Source organism: Clupea harengus, chromosome 17 (assembly GCF_900700415.2).
Source record: "Clupea harengus chromosome 17, Ch_v2.0.2, whole genome shotgun sequence".
Lineage (NCBI taxonomy): Eukaryota > Metazoa > Chordata > Actinopteri > Clupeiformes > Clupeidae > Clupea > Clupea harengus.
In genome coordinates, this window is record NC_045168.1 from 8,696,506 (window position 1) to 8,714,221 (window position 17,716).

The 17,716-nt window shown below is 40.0% G+C and overlaps 1 protein-coding gene across 1 annotated transcript in view; it reads right to left on the reverse strand.

Annotated features, from left to right (window-relative positions):
* Window positions 1–5,384: 5,384 nt before the first annotated feature.
* Window positions 5,385–17,716, reverse strand: part of pou6f2 (POU class 6 homeobox 2) — a 100,964-nt gene continuing 88,632 nt past the window's right edge. The window contains exons 9-10 of the mRNA XM_042710318.1: window positions 14,934–15,102; window positions 5,385–9,164 (exon numbers count right to left, since the gene is read on the reverse strand). Of these exons, the coding sequence (XP_042566252.1) occupies window positions 8,564–9,164; window positions 14,934–15,102 (770 nt within the window). The 3' untranslated portion in view covers window positions 5,385–8,563. The remainder of the gene's footprint in view (window positions 9,165–14,933; window positions 15,103–17,716) is intronic.

Consider the following 17,716-nt stretch of genomic DNA (forward strand, 5'->3'; position numbering starts at 1 on the left):
TGCCTGGGAGATAAGGCAAGCGAATGCTTCATACCCAATAGAAAAACAAAGAGACCAATTTAAAACCATCTGCATCCGACACACAAACACATCCATACACTTCTACACTTTCACTCACTTTTTGCTCTTGCGCACAGTGTGTCCCGACTGATATTGAAACATAATCCATTTGGATTGCTGACATGTCATAATGTTCTCTCTCTCTCTCTGTCTCTCTTCCACTCTCTGTCTCTCTCTTTCAGGCATTCAAAGGAAATGTAATGTGTTTGAACAGAGGCCAGTGTGATTCTGCCTCTTCTGAATGCAAAAATATAATATGGTGATAATTAGAGTTCTAAGTCCAGCTAATCAGCAATCGAAGGAGATGAGTCAAAGTGCCTGTATTTTTTTCTCAAATATTTAGCCAATGATCCACAGATCAGTGACTTTTGAGAATGATGCGGTGGAAAATTGATCTGGATATAATCTTTTTTCTGTTCTGATTACTGAATTTTGACCCAGTAGGTCTACAGATGAACACTAGGTGTCCATTTGTTTTACTTTATTCCAAAATGTGTAGGATTATTGGATGTAGACTAAACACTCTGCTCTCACTGGATATCAGTGGTGGAATTTGCTGTCAAGTGGAACCAATTTGATACGCCAAATTCAAACTGACATGTTTATCAATCAATGAATCATTAATTAAAAAACACGATCTGTTGTTTTTATTATTTGTGTTCTATGCTGTTCTATGCTGGCTCCTGCTCCCTCCTTTCTCTTTCTTTTTCAGTGTCATGTTCACCTCTTTGTTTAGATTGTACAGTAAGTATTTAACAGACATAATTTTTAGTGATTTTTAGTGGCTATCAAATATTTTATGCCTTATAGGCTATAATGCGAAAAATAATTGATGAATAGGCCTAGTCGACAGAGACTAGCAGCCATATGACCCATTCTCATTATTTCATAAAAGGGATAGTTAAACATTTGAACAATTTACATGTTTGTTTGACTGTAAATGGCTAAAATGAAGTCAATGTTAACTCAGAACATTTGCGCACTGACTAGTTAAACCTGGGAAATTGTCAAACCTTCAGTGGGACACGTTTAAACATTTTGCTCTTTATGTTCAATTAACACCTAGCATGACACAGACTCACTCCTCTCTGCTCCTGCCTCTTCACTACTCGTCATCACGTGCAGCAGACTACTTTAAAAAGTCAGTTATTTATGCACTTTACGTCGACAACCAACAAAAGCTTTTACTGCCGCTCCTTGTCTGCAGGAAAATTCCTGAACTTCCCAATGGCCATTGTCAGTCAAGTCACTGCAACTGAACTAAAAAGGTCAGCAGGTGAATGCAGGTGTAATCTTCATTTTAAAGGAGAAACATGCAGATTTTTCAATAATGTAATTTTATTTGTTCACCTGTTCACAACCATAACAAACTTGTTAAGAGTTTAGAACAAATGAACAGCTTGCAAATCCAAATTATCCTATACGTTGACCTTACTGATGCTGTTATCTCAGGTGACCGCTGGTGTAGGCTTGGGTTGTAAACAGAAAGGGTTTGCTCAATTAAATTAAACACAAAAGACTGTGAGAGATGGGTCCAAGTCAGCTGTCAGTACTGTGGCAGGTGTGGCGAGTGATGTCTTGTATGCATCAAAATGTAAAACTAGACCAAAAGAAAATGTGAATGGATCAGACATGGGGATGAAAGCAGTGCAAACTAAATTTTGACATAATTGTGTTGAACAAACTATACATGAACACACATATATCCATGAATAGACACATCTCTTTTGTCATCATTACATTACTATAGTTACTCATTTACATCAGTCAGCTAGCATCTCCTCTGCAGGGACAGTGGTGCGCACACAAACGCATCATATAAATGTGCAGTCTCCGTGTCTCCAAAACACAGGTGATTTTTGTTAATCAATACATTTTATGTAGGTGTGTAGGCAATATGTTGGGGTGTTCTTATTTATTCTGTTAAACAAGGAATGTGTGCACATGTGGTATGAAGACAGATGGGCGATGAACTCAGTATTACAGGGAAACTGTGCCAATTAAACAGAGTTGGTAGTGAGCTAACACATAACAAAGAAACCTGCCTTCACTTTCTTAATGTTTCTGTCATAGTATTAATGATATATATTTTTTGCAATAGGATGATGCATATACCCTAAGATATTTTAAGATTATCAACTGTTGCATGCTTTGAGTTTACAGGAGTCACAGCTTTTTCCACATCTCTGTCATCCATAAAGAAAAACGCCAGTAGAAGTCCAGGCAAGAAACGTGTGGAATAATAATAATAATAAATATAGCTGCAGGCAGCAATGGCGGGTTCCTCCTCAACATTCCAATCATTACAAAATTGACATGACACTGACATGTATTTCATACATGTACACAACATTGGGCAGATAATTGGATCAATGGCTGATTTGAAGACATTTTTTTAAATTATTCACAAATTGTCACTGTCGAGAAATATCCATGCTGGTGACATTATGGGTTCTTGAGACTTTGTGAACCAGGGAAAAATGTATATTCTGCACAATTTGTCACTGTATAGAAAAATCCATGCTGCAGACTTACCAATGGGATATTCAATTTGAAATGCAATACTGTCAAGATCCACAAGGCTTCAAGCTAAGGAGGGGGCGGGGCCTTGGTCAGGCCACAATGTCATGAAATGGTGTGTGTGCGTCTTGACAAGTGTTTGGTGTGTCAGGTGGAAGTTTGTGTCTGTGAGAACTGGGGCAAGCCGCGCGGGGAGCGAAGGAGGAGAGAGGGAGACATTACACTGGAAATGGTGGTAGCAATTAGCCAAGCATGCATGTTTCAAATATTCACCAAAAATCTACTTTTCATCTTACAGTCAACTTTTTTTCAGATTTGTGTACTAAACATTCTCAAGTGTCTTCATATGAACTTGTGATTGAATCAGAGTATCACTTTTTGAATGAAAAATGTGTAAAGCATTATTTTAGCGTTAGCGATTAATGCAATCTGCTTTATATCAATCATTTTTGAAGATATGAAGTTGCCTTTGCACATGGGGACATGTTGTAGTGTCTTCCACGTGCATACCAAGTTTGGCGTTGATATCTGAAAGATTTGCTGAGATATGACTTCACTTCCTGTTTGATGGCTTTTCTGCTGAAATTCAGTGGCTGTACCGGACAAACGGTTGTGAGGATCAAAATTCTGTTGAAGAACTTTTGTGAAGCTTGGTCTGAAGATCATCTCTGGTGATTTTGAAGAAGATTTGACAAAAATTGTAGGAGTTGATGCCTTTCAAAGGTTTTTGATAAAACCGGAAATTGCGGAAAATCTATATAACCGGAAATTGACGCCATAGGGTGTGTTGAATTCGTCTTGATCCAAGGAATCCAATGGTACCTCATTTTTGAAAATCGGTCAAACGGTTCAAAAGTTACAGTGTTAACAAAAGTCCAACTTTGACCCGTTGGTGGCGCTAGTGTGGTCTAGTGGGAGACATGAAACTTGGTGTGAGTGAAGAAGGGACTGTCCTTAATGAGTGTGCCAAATTTCAGAAAAAGTTACCATACGGTTCTAGGGCCTGCCATTGACTTCAATGGTACAAGAATAATAATAATACCTACAATAACAATAGGTTTCCTCCTGACGGAGGAACCCTAATAACACAACAAGATGATCACAAGCAATCACCCAAATGAGAATGGCCCCCATCAGGAGAGGAAGCAGCCCTTTCAACGGATGAGACACCTGTGCACCGATGCATCTCATAGCGCACGTCCATCCTCCTGGCACACCTGCAGACAAAGACCAGAAACCAGACAGAAGGCCTTGCAGGCAGTAACAGACACCTTTTTTTGAGCTGTTATTAATGACTCATTGTCCATGCATTTGTAACTTCACTGATTGGAGAGAGGGAGAGTTAGCCTAACCATAACAATGTTATTGTGCTATGCGGATAGATTCTTATATTTATAAATTACACGTTTTTTCAACAATTCAGCAGTTTACAAACCTAAAGCTTTAAAAGTTTGAATAGCAAGCCTTGACACAATTACTCAACTAATAGAATGAAATATGATGAAATTGAGTAGGGAGACAAAACAAAAGAATATCAAATAGCAAATAGCCCATGCACTACCTCACCACTTGAAAAATACATCTGCTCCTCTAAAACGATGAGAAAAGGCAACAAAAAAAAAGACACAAACATCTTCAACATCAGCTCTCTCAGTCTAATGTTAATAATTTATGTTGTGTGGGCTTTTTCTATGATTATTTTTTATTTATTTACTACTCCCTCATTCGCCAGCCAGTCAGTTTTTCAAAGGCTTTGTGGACAAGAAAGCTGCCTCAAACTTTTAGAGTTTAGTTTCAAAAGGCTTCTCAGCCGAGAATGCGTCGCCCCTCCTACACCCCCACACCCCAGTTGTCTCTTTCTTTTTTCTCCCTGTCTTTTCGACTTGCCTCATTATTGTTATCTGTTAAAAATAAAAAACATGAAATATTTATAGGAAACAACCAAGTTGAGATTTCTCACAGCTGACCCGGTGGATCTCAGACTGAATTGCTCGCTGACCCCTCTGAGGACTGGAGGACGTCAGTGCGCTTTTAGGCACAATCTCTATGTTTATTAAAGGCTGTTGCCGGCAGATGAAGGCCATTGTAGAATTTCCTTTCACTCACAGTTACTGGCAGCGTTGAAATACATTACAGGACCAAAGGGAAAACTGAAAATATGAAGAGGGTGATAATAGATGATAGGGCTTAAATACAAGGGAGGGAGACAGAGTGTAAAGAAGATGATCCTATTTCTTGACAATGGTAGATGTTTTTGCACTGCTATGCTGTCGTGCTAATAGGGCAAGCAAAGATGCTGTGACACCATGTCATATTGCAAACAACCTTTGTGTGATGTATTGGTAACGGGCTGCTTTGCGAAATCCTACACTTTTAAAAAGTGATTTACCTTGTGTGAAAAAAACAAAACAAATGGAAAAGCAAGCCAGCATTTTTTTTAAGTACTGCATTGCATATTAAATGAAGAAAGCTTTTATTGTACCTGAGGTTATTTGCAAGTCTCATACGATATTGTAGCAATGTTGAAGCTGCACATATGCAGTCAGTCACTCATACACACACACAAATGAAAACATAATAATTTCTTTAGACCCACATAGCAATACATATGGTCATATCAACATCACCTTTAATCCACATGTTCAACTAGACATGCAAAATATATCTTAATTACACAGACAGATCAGATTTTAATGTTCCATACATTGAATATTCTAATAGTGTTAACACATTTCTGAGACTCCTCTCCACTAACACAATTCAAAAATGAAGAGGTAACAGTAAGAAAGCCAGCAAGCAAAGCCTTTCATGTCAAACAACTGTTTATTATTAATTATGGTACAAATAAACGTGACAGACTTGAAGCTGTTTAGAAATACACAAAGTGCAGCTTAACTGACCAAACAGATATTGCTCTATAGATTACATACAGTTTTCAGTCTATAAAATTTAAAGCAACCTTCACAGGTTTATCAGCTTTGGTTTCGAGGTCTTGAGTAATAACAATGTTTATTTTTTCTGACTGGTTCATGTGTGAATCTGTGAGAATTTCTTTAGAACAAAAAGAAAAGGTTTTTTTTTCATTTTTTTCTTTTTCATTTTCTTCAACCATTTTTCTTTAATAATAGCCGCAAAGCTATTGTGGTTCCCAAAAGTAACGGGCAATCCTAATTGACAAACCTGTGTGATTTACATACAGAAGCAAAAAGAAAAGAAAACAATAATAAACAAAAAAACAAAAAAAAATCTTGAACATGTGACCCTGGCAACATTTTCAGAGGGAAAACAAGGGTGGCAAAGATGTTCTCAACAGAAAAAAAAAATCCCAATGACACGTGAAGACTACTTACAAACATATACAGGAGTTTAGCTTGTTTGTTTTCTTCTTTTCTAGTTCATCCTAAAAGGGGTGTTCCCACAGCATATCTGGCTATGTACTGGGACAGTGCTGAGGTAACGTTTCCATGATATACTTTTCAAACATCTTTTTCAACAGTTTCATAATTCAAGATTGTCAGCAACACGTTAAGCCATTTCTCTGTACAATGTGCATATAACTATTGAGCTTTGGTCCAGCATTGACAACATGAGCAAAGGCAGAACTTACGTCTTTGTGTTTATTTCCCTCTTTTTTGGTTCAAGCTTATTTTGCTAAGCCGTTGTACCTGCCCATACAAATGTGAGTCTGCACCCAGCTTTACTCAGCACGTGGTTCTGTGTGAAGGTTGCGAAAGATGTGAATGAAAATAGGAGCAGAGATTTCTTTGAGTTTGTGTGATACTGGGCAAGCAGACGTTTTTTTTATAGGGGAAATGCAAGAAATAAAGATAACGTGAAAGAGGGGCTTTGTTGTGTGTATGTCAGAAAGAAGTTAGGTAGTGTTAACAAAGCCACATCTATTACACAAGTAGTCAGACTAAATGCCTTGCAAATTCCTGAAACGGTGATCCCTCTTTGAACACTGATTTCAACTTTTAAAGAGAATTTAAATACACCTTTGTAGCAGAAACATATGTATCCACAGTCAGGAGTCTTCAGACGAATTTAACTCAACTTTGTAAATAAAAAATATTAAAAGTAAAGTAACTTTAGCCTTATGCCTCCAAGAGGACAGATTATCTGGGATACATCAAAGTCCATATACTATGCACACACTTGGTCTATGATCATCACAGAACCATCTATAACCTTTGTTCCACCTGTTTGATTATGCCTCTCGGATGTAAACTAAAGCAGAATCACTACAATGAAAATGGTCACCTCTTTATTTAATTCGATTTGCACATGTGAGCAAGTATATAAGGGCATTCACTGTCCTGTACTCAGTCAGAGATGGGATGACAGCCAAATCTGTCTGTACCTACAGTGAGATCAATATACCTTTTGTGGATAAAAAGGAACATGTTTCACACAAACAGTGAAGTGTTTCAGCAGTGTTACATAGATGAGATCAACATTTTATCTATACCCTGTTCTTGATCATACAATGAAGCATGGCTAACAAGCAAACAAAATAAATTAACACAAAAATAAATAAATAAATACATTTACAGTAATGTTGACTACGTTTCAACCCTGCTGTGATGTACAATAGCCAGTAGTATACACCCATTGTAAAATAGCTTGAAAACTCATGATGGAGAGACCAACGCTTTATTTATTTGGTGTTATTTTCTGTGATACTGCAAAAGCAATATCAACAATATACGTATGGCAGTATAGGATGACACACTACAGGTGACCTAAGATTTACAGTTTAGATTTTCTGTCTATGATTTAGAAAAAAACATGAAACAGCCACTACAACCCTGTCAATTTTGCTGCCCAAAGCAATAATCCGGTGGTACAGTTATTGTCTCCTAACTGTTATTGGAAAGGGAATTTTGCAAACCATGACGGTCATTTTCTTACCTCAGGTCTACCCCCGTCTACCTGTCCTAGAATGAACAGTAAACCAGATTTGCCAAGAAGCTCAGTGACTTTCCGTATTAATAGAAGCTATGATCACACCAGCTGTTAAAAGAGCAGTGCATAAAATGAAAAAAAAAGGTCACCCTGATGATTTGGCCAAGGTAACACTCCTTAACTTCCTTATTCTTGGGCAGCAAAATAGTGTTCTTTGGCTATCAGGCTTTGGCAATAAAATGTCTGTTTCAAACAGCTGCAGTAAGTGGAGAGTTGAAGTGCCCCTCAGTATGTCTATTGGCAATATCTGTGCAGCGTGGACCACCTCAGGTCTGCAAGTCATCTCACACATAACATAACAATAGAACAGTATATACCTGAAAAATTGCCATGACAGTACAACAGCTTTGGAGAAAACAAAAAGAACAAGCTAATAATGGCAGATAGCAGAAATGGATTTTCAAGACAAAAAAAAGAAAGATTCAAAGACAATTTAGATTTTTTTTTTTTTTTGTGATTTTGAATTGAAGACAGATTATCATAGATATTTACATATAAACCCAAGTGGTAAAGTGAGACAAAGATAAAATGTTTTACCCAACCCCACACATATATCTTAGATTTTTTGACGGCATACAAAGGTAAAAATTTAGAACACATTTACACTAGAAAAAATCTCTGTATCCAGATGCAACAGACTTTGGTAAGTAGTTAGTTTTGTTGTTGTTGTCCATGACTCCACTGTGACCTATGAACTAAAGCCTCCCTAATTTCTCAAATGTCATCAACCCCCTGTCCTCTCATGAACACTGAACATTGCTGCAGATACAAGATCGTTTTTGGTTTTTCGCTAAGGTCCTTTTATATAGCTGTGGTGACTACACTGACAATATGTATTTCTGCTCAGACACCTTTGTTTACAATCCATACAGATGGTACCAAAAGTAGGCAAACATCCAGAGGGCTTTGTCCTTTCTCTTTGCCCCCAGTGTTTGCTTGTTTAGGGGGTGGGTTGTCCCTTTGTGGTGAGCATGTTAAAGTTTTATGCCAATTGCCCGTCTTGTTTTGGTGCGTTCAGTTAGGGGTGCTCCTCCAAGGAATCTCCCAGAGGGTCCATGGGAGCTCCTGGGCCGATCTCGGGCTTCAGCCTCTTTATTGTGTTCTTCAGCGCTTGCCTCTTGTTGCAGAACCAGACGCGGACCACCTCGCGGTCATAGTTCAGTTTCTCAGCGATTTCCGTCATCTCCTGGCCGGACGGGTGCGTGTTTTTCTCGAAGTGGCTGTTGAGGATCTCCAGGGCCTGAGGGGTGAACGAGGTCCGCCGCTTGCGCTTTTTTGACGGCTCGCTGCCGATAAACTCGGTCAGGTTCTGCATGCCGGATCGGTGCCGGGCCTCGGCCTCGGCCATCCAGCGCTCCAGAACGGGCTTAATCTTCTGGGCGCTTTTTGGAGTGATGTCCAACTTCTCAAACCTGGCAGGATATAAAAGGCCAGGGTTCAGTTTGCCTGTCAAACTGCTAGCTATAGTGTTCTCTTGGGCTTCCTGTGGTAGGTAAAAGTGGCCTCTCAGGATGGTGTGTCTAGGGGAGAATTGAGAGAGAAGAATCTTACTCCGGTGCCCTGCCTCAGCCAGAGCCATCCTGCCCGTCTCTGTTACCTGGTGGGGCTTCCCGGTCCAGCTGTCAAAGGGGCAGAGAGTTTCACTTTTTAGAGAAGGCGAATGAGAATTCACAATCCAGTTTACATGCTGGGAGTGATAATGACTTAATGTTTTAACAGCTGTATAGGCTATGATTAGTTCAACCCCAACTGTGCTTTTTTTTTGTTGAACTGACTGATTACAATGAAGTTGTCTGTTCCAATGGTGAATTGGACTCTCTGCCCCTTGTTTGCATTGAAGGGCCAAGAACACCCTATCATAAACTATATAGATATAATGGACCAAGTCAGTCCATTAGTCAAGTAATAGTAAAATTAGTAACTAGTAACTAAACTTTGCTAATAGCACAGTTCTAGACTGTTCTAGAAACATCAAATCAAAATGCATACTTTAGTTTTACTTTAGGATAAACATAATGACATTAGAATGTCACAGTCACATCCATCCTTGCCAACCATCCTAAGAAATACATGTTACAGGAGAATTTCACCCCAAATTGTTTGGTTACATTTTCATCGTTGCTGTTCAATACAAATGTTTGTCATGTTATTTATTCAGTCCTATGATCCTTAAATTCCATAGACTGTAATTCTTTCTGGTTTGATTTTGGTCATTTCTTTCTTTCTTTCATGACTTTGTTTCTTTCTTTGTATTAACTCAAATCATTCTCTGAAAAGGTACAATTAGTTTATTGACCTTGTGAGGAGATCTAGACCTAGTCAAGAGAATAATGTGATCTATGGACATAGCAGAGTAATTTTGCCTGATTGGCAAAGCAGAACATCCTGAAATTGAAGTTTCTGTGTATCTCAAACATGCAGCATCACAATTTTTTTGTTCCGAGTTGACTTTGACTTCCCCTGACTAAATCATGATCACATGCACCCGAAACCAACTTTAGATGGCTTTTTGTGGCAGTGAAAAGTAGATGGTGGCTCTTATAATAAAAAAGAAAACATTTTAGAGTTCCAAAACATTTGAGGTGAAATTGTCCCGTAATGCATAATGCCAAATCAGTCCAGCATGCACTTAGAAATATCAAACTATGATTTATTTACACATGCATCCTTAATAATTCAGTGACACACACACACACACACACACACACACACACACCACACACACACACACACACAAACACTCAGTGAATGTTTAATGCTAATACATTTTCACCCCAACTCTTCTAACTTTGAATATTCCTGCAGTTGAAAGCTTGATAGAGAGCTCACAGGTTGTCTAATTCGCTTTGCGCACTTCTGAGAATTAGGCGGGGCTCATTCGGAGTATGCTGAGGGCAATGGTGACACGCTCAGTTAAAATCAAAGGACTATTTAACTGTCAGTATTTACAGTTAGTAAATTCCGCATTTTGGAAGTTTATAATAAAATAATGCATTTATTAAGAAAAGAATGCATTTATTAAGAAAACAATGCATTGTTGCATGTGCTGAAGGACTTCAAATATGCTATTTAACCACTATATTGAACTGTCAAATTTATTGTGGTCTCTCAATCTAAGTAAATCAATTCACCTACTGTTATATGCTTTAATCAAACACAGGAAGGACTGCTTTGTGAGGTACTGAATAATGCTGATTTAACTATGATCATCATGGGTCAACACCTAGCTTTGCGACAAAACATTTCATGCAGATAGGAAATAACTTTGCACAGGTTTTGGCTAGAGATGCACAGAAAACACAATGAAATATCCTCTGAATTTGTAGTCTTCTAAGACAAACTAGTCAACCTGGGAGGCCCAGAGGTGCAGACATCTGAATCTGACAGCATGGCGTCACGTGTAAAGTGTGGGTGAGACTCAAATAGGTGGAGAGTATCTTCAGTGGGATTCTCTCTCTACCTCTACTAGTGCCTGTGTTCTCCTTCGAGGTTCTCTCTTTCTCTGTTATGAGTACACCGGACCTGTCAAGCAGTCAGCGATGAGGGCCTCGGAGAAACTGGAGTTGAGGGGGCGGTAGGGGTGGGGGGGGCGGGACGAGGACTTGATGCACTAGGCACACAACAGACGCTCCCATCCGGCTGTCTGCTTGTCCGGTGTGGCCAAACCTGGGCTGACCAGCGCAGGCCCAGACACCTGTGATGGAATCTGACTGGCATCTGAAGAGAGGCGATGCCTCAGACCTGGGGCAGAGTCTTTCTGCCGACCTCCCCTGTCTCTCCCTCTCTTAAGACCTCAAAGGACGAGAAAGACATTCTACACCGAGGGCTTGTTAAAAACAGAGTGGGAGAGAGAGAGGGGAGGCTACAGAGCAAATTCTGGCATCTGACGAGTAATGTTTATTTATTTATCTACACTGCTGGACTGGTGCTTCAGTCTTCCTCACTTGTGTTTCTCCTCAACGCGTCAGAGCGTTCCTGCTGGCCAGCATGGCGATCTCCGCAGCACTAAACATGTTCCGTGCACTTTTTTAAAACCAAGCGAGAGAGGGAGAGAGAGAGAGAGACCTACGGAGTTCCTCAGGGGAATGCATTACTGCCATAAGAAGTGGGTAAAGAGACAGGATGTTTCATGGCTCAATGAGAACCAAATGCACTTACTAAACGACTCTCTGTCTCTCCCCTCTGCGTGCGGACTCAAAGTATTAGAACATGCCCAGGGGGAAAAATACATACATTTAGATTCTCTCTCTCTCTCTCACTCCTCTTTCCACTTCGTTCCTCTCCAGTCCTCAGTTCTTAAGAGGAACCTCTTTTTAGCCCATGCATAAATATTTGCTAAGTGTAGCCTAAAATCATGGACAACTCTCATGTCCACATTCAGGACTCCTGCCGTGAAATGCTAGATACACATTCTTCCTTTGGTTAGGCTATTCATGAATGAAACTAAAGAGGCATTCTCATTATTGCATTAAGGTCACAAATGAATAGAAAGAGAGAGAAAGAGATGGGGGGATAGAAAGAGTGAATAGCATGTATGAAGACGGTTAAGAAGAGGAATGAGAAGGACAGCCACTAGGCATTAATACAGCATGTACATGTATTGCACTGAGCTTTGATGGCTGGGGAAAAAAGCCTGACGTGATTAAATATATATATAATATATATATATATATACGAGGGATCTTAAGCAGCTAGTTTCTGCTTAATTTGTTGTGCAAATTATAAGTGGCAGACTCCCGCTACGAGGCATTAATCATTAATAGGGGAGCTGGTGTTTTAGTGAGGATTAATGTTGTGAATTCACACACGGCTTAAACACGACTAAACGACTCGCATCCCCAAAATTACATGAGCAATGACAACTTCACAGGCACGGGCGTGCATCTCGTGCATTCTAAGCAGGACAAGTTTGTCAAACATGGATAGCAAATGCTTCACTCTTATATGTCATCATCAATTCTTAGATAAAAAGAAATACACTATGGTATGGGTAGATGGAAAACAACTTACACAATTAAAATGTAACATGTAAGATGTAACATGTAATCTTGTAACAAGTAATCACAAATGACATACATGTTATTAATGTACAAAGACGCATCACTGAGTGCAACATTTGATGTTCGTGCATCAGAGTGTCGCACATTTGAAGGCATGCTCACACTGTATTCATTTTCAATGACCACAAAACAACTTGAGTTATGCCTGCGACTCTAAGAGCCTGTCATCTGATGGCTTTGACGATGTCCCTTTGTGATCGCTAAGACGAGCCAATAAAGCTTTTACAAAGTGAGCAATGAGATCAGACAAGATGGAGACATCTGTCACTGTCGGTTTCACTGAGCAAAGACTACAACCCCCAGAGCTCTGCTGTTCTCAGGCAGCGGCGCACTCCTCTCCCTCCTAAACTTTCATGTCTGTGTTGATGTTAACCCAAGAAAAGCATGTGAAGTCTGCCTTTAAAGTTAAAAAAGAGAAAAGACTACAGAGGCAAACTGTCATGTTCAATGTCATACAAATGAACAAATGGAAAAACAGGCCTTCTTTGTGGCACAGCTCAAATGCAAAGAAAATGGGGCCAGGAAAAGGGTGTGAGCACATCACCTGTTTATTTTAGAGGCTAATGGCTTTTAATGTATGTTATAAATATATGAATTATACATGGCGGTAAATATTTGATGGCGTATTTTGAAGACTTTGAAACATTAGCTTGAAGGGCCCTGCCTCATAAGGCATTCCTGCCCCTCCTCTCGGCTGCTGCGTGCAGGTTCAGGTTTGATGTTGATGTGATGAAATTTTTAGAGTGTGGCGCCTATGCATGAAATAAACAGGAAAGGTCATCAGCAGAGTACCGCAGTTCTCTGGGGTTTGGAGTGGCATTAGAATTAAAGCACTGACAGTCTGAAGGAAGACAAGGCCTGTTGTGGACTTTTGGTATGTGCCCAAGACCAGCTCATGATTTTTGTTTGTTTGTTTGTTTGTTTGTTTGTTTGTGTGTGTGCATGCATGTGTGTGTTTTGGGGGTGGTAGCCCAGAAAATGCACTCCCACTGAAGACCTGGCAAGTTAGAACATATCTACAGACATGTGTTGGTCAGTGAGAAATTCTGTGACCTTAAATCTCCCTGATTCACCTCATGCAAATACTGTCTGAGGAAATAAATAGCCTAACCATATCTCAACTCAGTATTTTCTAAAAGCCTTTTCTGCTGAATGTCCCAGTTAAGTATAAGGCCTATCACCTGACTTAGTAGTGGTGATGTGAGTGATTCTGCACGCTTGAGGAGAGATGAAAATGTGTCTAATGTTTTGAGTGAGAGCTGGGGACGTTTGAGGCGAAAGCTTGACAGGGAAAAATGAACAGTGTGTTTTTACACGCCAAAATGATGTACCTGAATATTTCATCTAATCCGGGTGCATTATGCGCCAGTTTACCACTAAATGCATGTCGTTACAGCATCACGGAACATGACATTTTTATTAAAAGTCTACTCCTGTCAAGTTCCCTCCAGCTCACTGCAGAGTGAACTGCAGTGGACCTAAGTAATTATTAAATGCTTTAAGTGCTTCTTGTAATACTCTAGCTAATGTATTTTGCATAAGTAACCGAATCGTCTTGAATAAGGATGAGAAGATCGGCAGAAGACGACGCAGTGATCCTGTCCGTAACAAAATGTGATGCGTCTAAAGAGAAATATATTATTAATCACTCCTAAACACCTTAATTATCTATGTTTAAATATGAATGTCGTCTATGGATATGAGACATTCAGGAGCACTTATGAGGAAGAAGGCATCGTCATGTTCGCTACTGTCTGGTCTCCTACGGGGAGTACAATGAGAGAGCGAACTCTGGTAGTCTATCATTTCATTTCATTTTGATGCCAGGTTTTAATTTGTGTGACCAACATGAGCTTGTGGGCGCAGGATAACATCTAATTATTTCTGAAATTAGTTTGATTGCAGCTTTCGATGTAGTGAAGAGACATTTAAAACCTACTTTAAGCAGTCCTGTATGTCATTGTCACAGCCTCGCAGTTTTCACAATCTAGGATAAGCTACAGTCTTGTAAATATCCTGCACTGTACTCCAGCCACTATAGAAGTTTCTGATTGATCTTTACAGGCAAAGGCTAATTGTATATCGTATGCTAACTATGAATTGTCTCGTCACCATCAACCTCAGCAAATCATGAGCCACAAGCCTGTCCTTACAACAAAAATCTACCATTGAGGCATCTTCAATCTCAGCTTCCTTCATCAGTTCACAATGAAGGCTTCTGACACTTTCCATCACATCACTCTATCACATCACTGTATTTGTGCTCAGAAACCCAATGTCATTCTAGTTTCTCTGGCTGGGGTGGGGGCTGCAGTTAGACCTCCGTACCTGCAGATGGCAGACTGGCTGTAGGCAGGTCCCTCTGTGGCGCTGAGGGCCTGGCCCACCTGAGTTTGAGTCAGCCCCAGAGACAATCGGCGGATCTTGAACGCTTTGGCAAATTCCCGGATCTCCTCCAGGTTGACACCATCCACCTCGCTGGGGGCAGTTTGGGGGTCTTATGGAAGAAAAAGAGACGACAGAAAAAACATTCTTTCAAATTCTCTCCATTTGCCTTCCAAAATACTGAGACTCCACAAATCCTAGTATTGCAAAGACCATGTTACTATTCATGAGCCTAAATCACACGAAATGTTTTGGATTGTGGATGAAGTTTTGCGCTTGTTAATATCATGGTATTACAAATCATTGTACCCTCAAATTATCCAATGTAGTATTTTTTCATTTGAAATTGCTACTATATTTTTCTCTTTGCTTTTTAAATTGTTGTCATTAGATATATGCATGTGTGATGAATCTGAACAAAGTAACAGTAATGGCTGTGTTGAAAAGGGCCATAATTTCACCCGATCCTTGTCCAAACTATTTGCTACGTCATTTTGATTTTCCTTCACATTACTGTGACTGAGAGCAAACACACTGAACAGCAAATTGAAAATTACATCCCCCGGCCTCTCAGATAATAGAGATAAAGAACCCTGACAGAAGAGGAGGAAAAAAGCAGAGAAAGGTGTGTGAAGAAAGAATTTCTCATATGGCTTTCAGGAAGCTTCTTGCATTAAATATATAATAAACATTCCTGAGAGGACACAGATGAATGTTTGCCATCCGAGTCCTCACCCTCTGTCTGAAGAAAAAAAGAGGAAGGTCAGAAAACATTTTTGTGCCACAAATGCAATTCACATCAATGGCTGGGCTTGTTTGTAAAGCTTTGCTTTAACCACTAAACTGTTTCTCAGCTTCCAGTCCTCCAACCTCTTTTTAAATAGCCCCGTTTGAGAGTGTCTGCCGGCTAATAAAATGTGATTTTGTGCTGTGCATCAATGTCAGATGGCGCAGCAGCCTGCTTACGAAGGTAAAGTTTGGTGGCGGGTTGAATAATTCATGCGGGTCATTATTGATGAATTATTAAAGAAATCCTCCAGGCGTATTTAAGGTAAAATCTATTGAACCGGCATCTTGTCGCTCCTCATAAGCCACGCCGATCCTCAAGTGCAAAGCTTCTCCCAAATCACCTCTAATGCAGTACTGAGGAGAGGAGAGAAGAGGAGAGGAGAGGAGAGGAGTCTCCCAGCAGCTGAATTAGAGGACACTATACCCCCGGTGGAGACCTATGGACATGGACCACTGGTAGTAGTTCAGGACTAAAACAAGCATATCCACCCTCTAAGATTAGTATTGAGGAACCATTTGATGACCAAAGTTCAAACGAATCATGTTTTTGCTGTCACTAACTGTGGTTAATGACAGTTTCGATTAACCTCTAACTAATAAACCTATTAAGAGCTAGAACGCTCTGGTCAGCGGATGTGCTCTCTTTCTCTTTGCAAAATAAATCTTTAGAAATTCACACTGCAATTTCCATGAGTATATCCACGAGTCTTTGAACTGGAGTCCCTCAGACCTTGCCATTTCCTTTGATAAGGAAAACCTACTGTACTGTTTCTTTCTCTTCTGACGGGCTGTATTCAACTGCTTTTAATTGTGAGTCATATGGATCTTTATGGCTCATAAAGCAGTGGATGAGGCACATACTGTATGTTGAAAACATTGAAAAGGAAAGATTAAAGCCTTTTGTGTCCATAGATTAGTTTGAGCTTTTTTACTTTACATCTTTACATGCAGTCTTTAAACAAGCATATAACTAGAAATATAATCTGTGACACAATGCCAAGGCCGAGCAGTAAACTGAGAACTATAAATGCAGAACAGCATTATGCGTGTGTTTGACGTATAACATCAACAACAATGGCAGAACGGTCCATTGGTTCTGTCCACAACAGGCTGATCAATGGCAGCCTCCCTTTTATTGAATTCAAAACTCCATCGCAGATGCGTTTGAAATGAGTTCAGGGCGATTGCCTGTGACAAATAAGAATTTATCTGACTAAAACAGCTTTAAAGGCAGTGGCAGTGCACTGACAGAGGCGAGCGGAATGATTTATACTCGGCCGCTGACCGGCTCGATCATTTCCAGTCATGAGTCAGATGTTTAGGGAGAGGCGAGGTCTAATACTGTTTCTCCTCTTAATACTGTAACAACTTAAAAAATAGAGTGGTGATGACGAGTGCATGACATATCAGACTGGTCAGGAGGATGTCAAATTTGGTCGGGGGGGGGGGATAGCATAAAATCTTTTCTAACAAACGGAGGTAGAATGCAAGGGGATGGCAGGCGCACAGTGGGAAGTGCACTGTTGAACATACAGCACATAGCCATCTTTTAAACTAACATCTTATGCCTACTAACATAATCCAACTATTTATTTATTGGAGCTGAAATACTGTGCAATAATAACCATCATTAAAAAAAATCAGGGTAGTCTAAATTATGTATGTGAAAAAGATGCCCATGGCTTCAGATACACTTGCTTATGTTGTGTTGTTTGTTTTTTAAGGCCATGCTGTTTGAGTTTGTACGGTTCCTGGATGAGAAGACTGACCACAGGAGTTCTATCCTGTGAGGCGGTCCCTCACTGAGGTTTAGAGGTTGGTTCTACCAAGCTTGGGAAAATAACCTCCATGCCACCTGGTGTGAGAAGATGCCGCTGTGGCGCTGGAGGAGGTTTCCCTCCGGTGTCAGGGCTGTTTTCACAGCACCTGCTGATGCT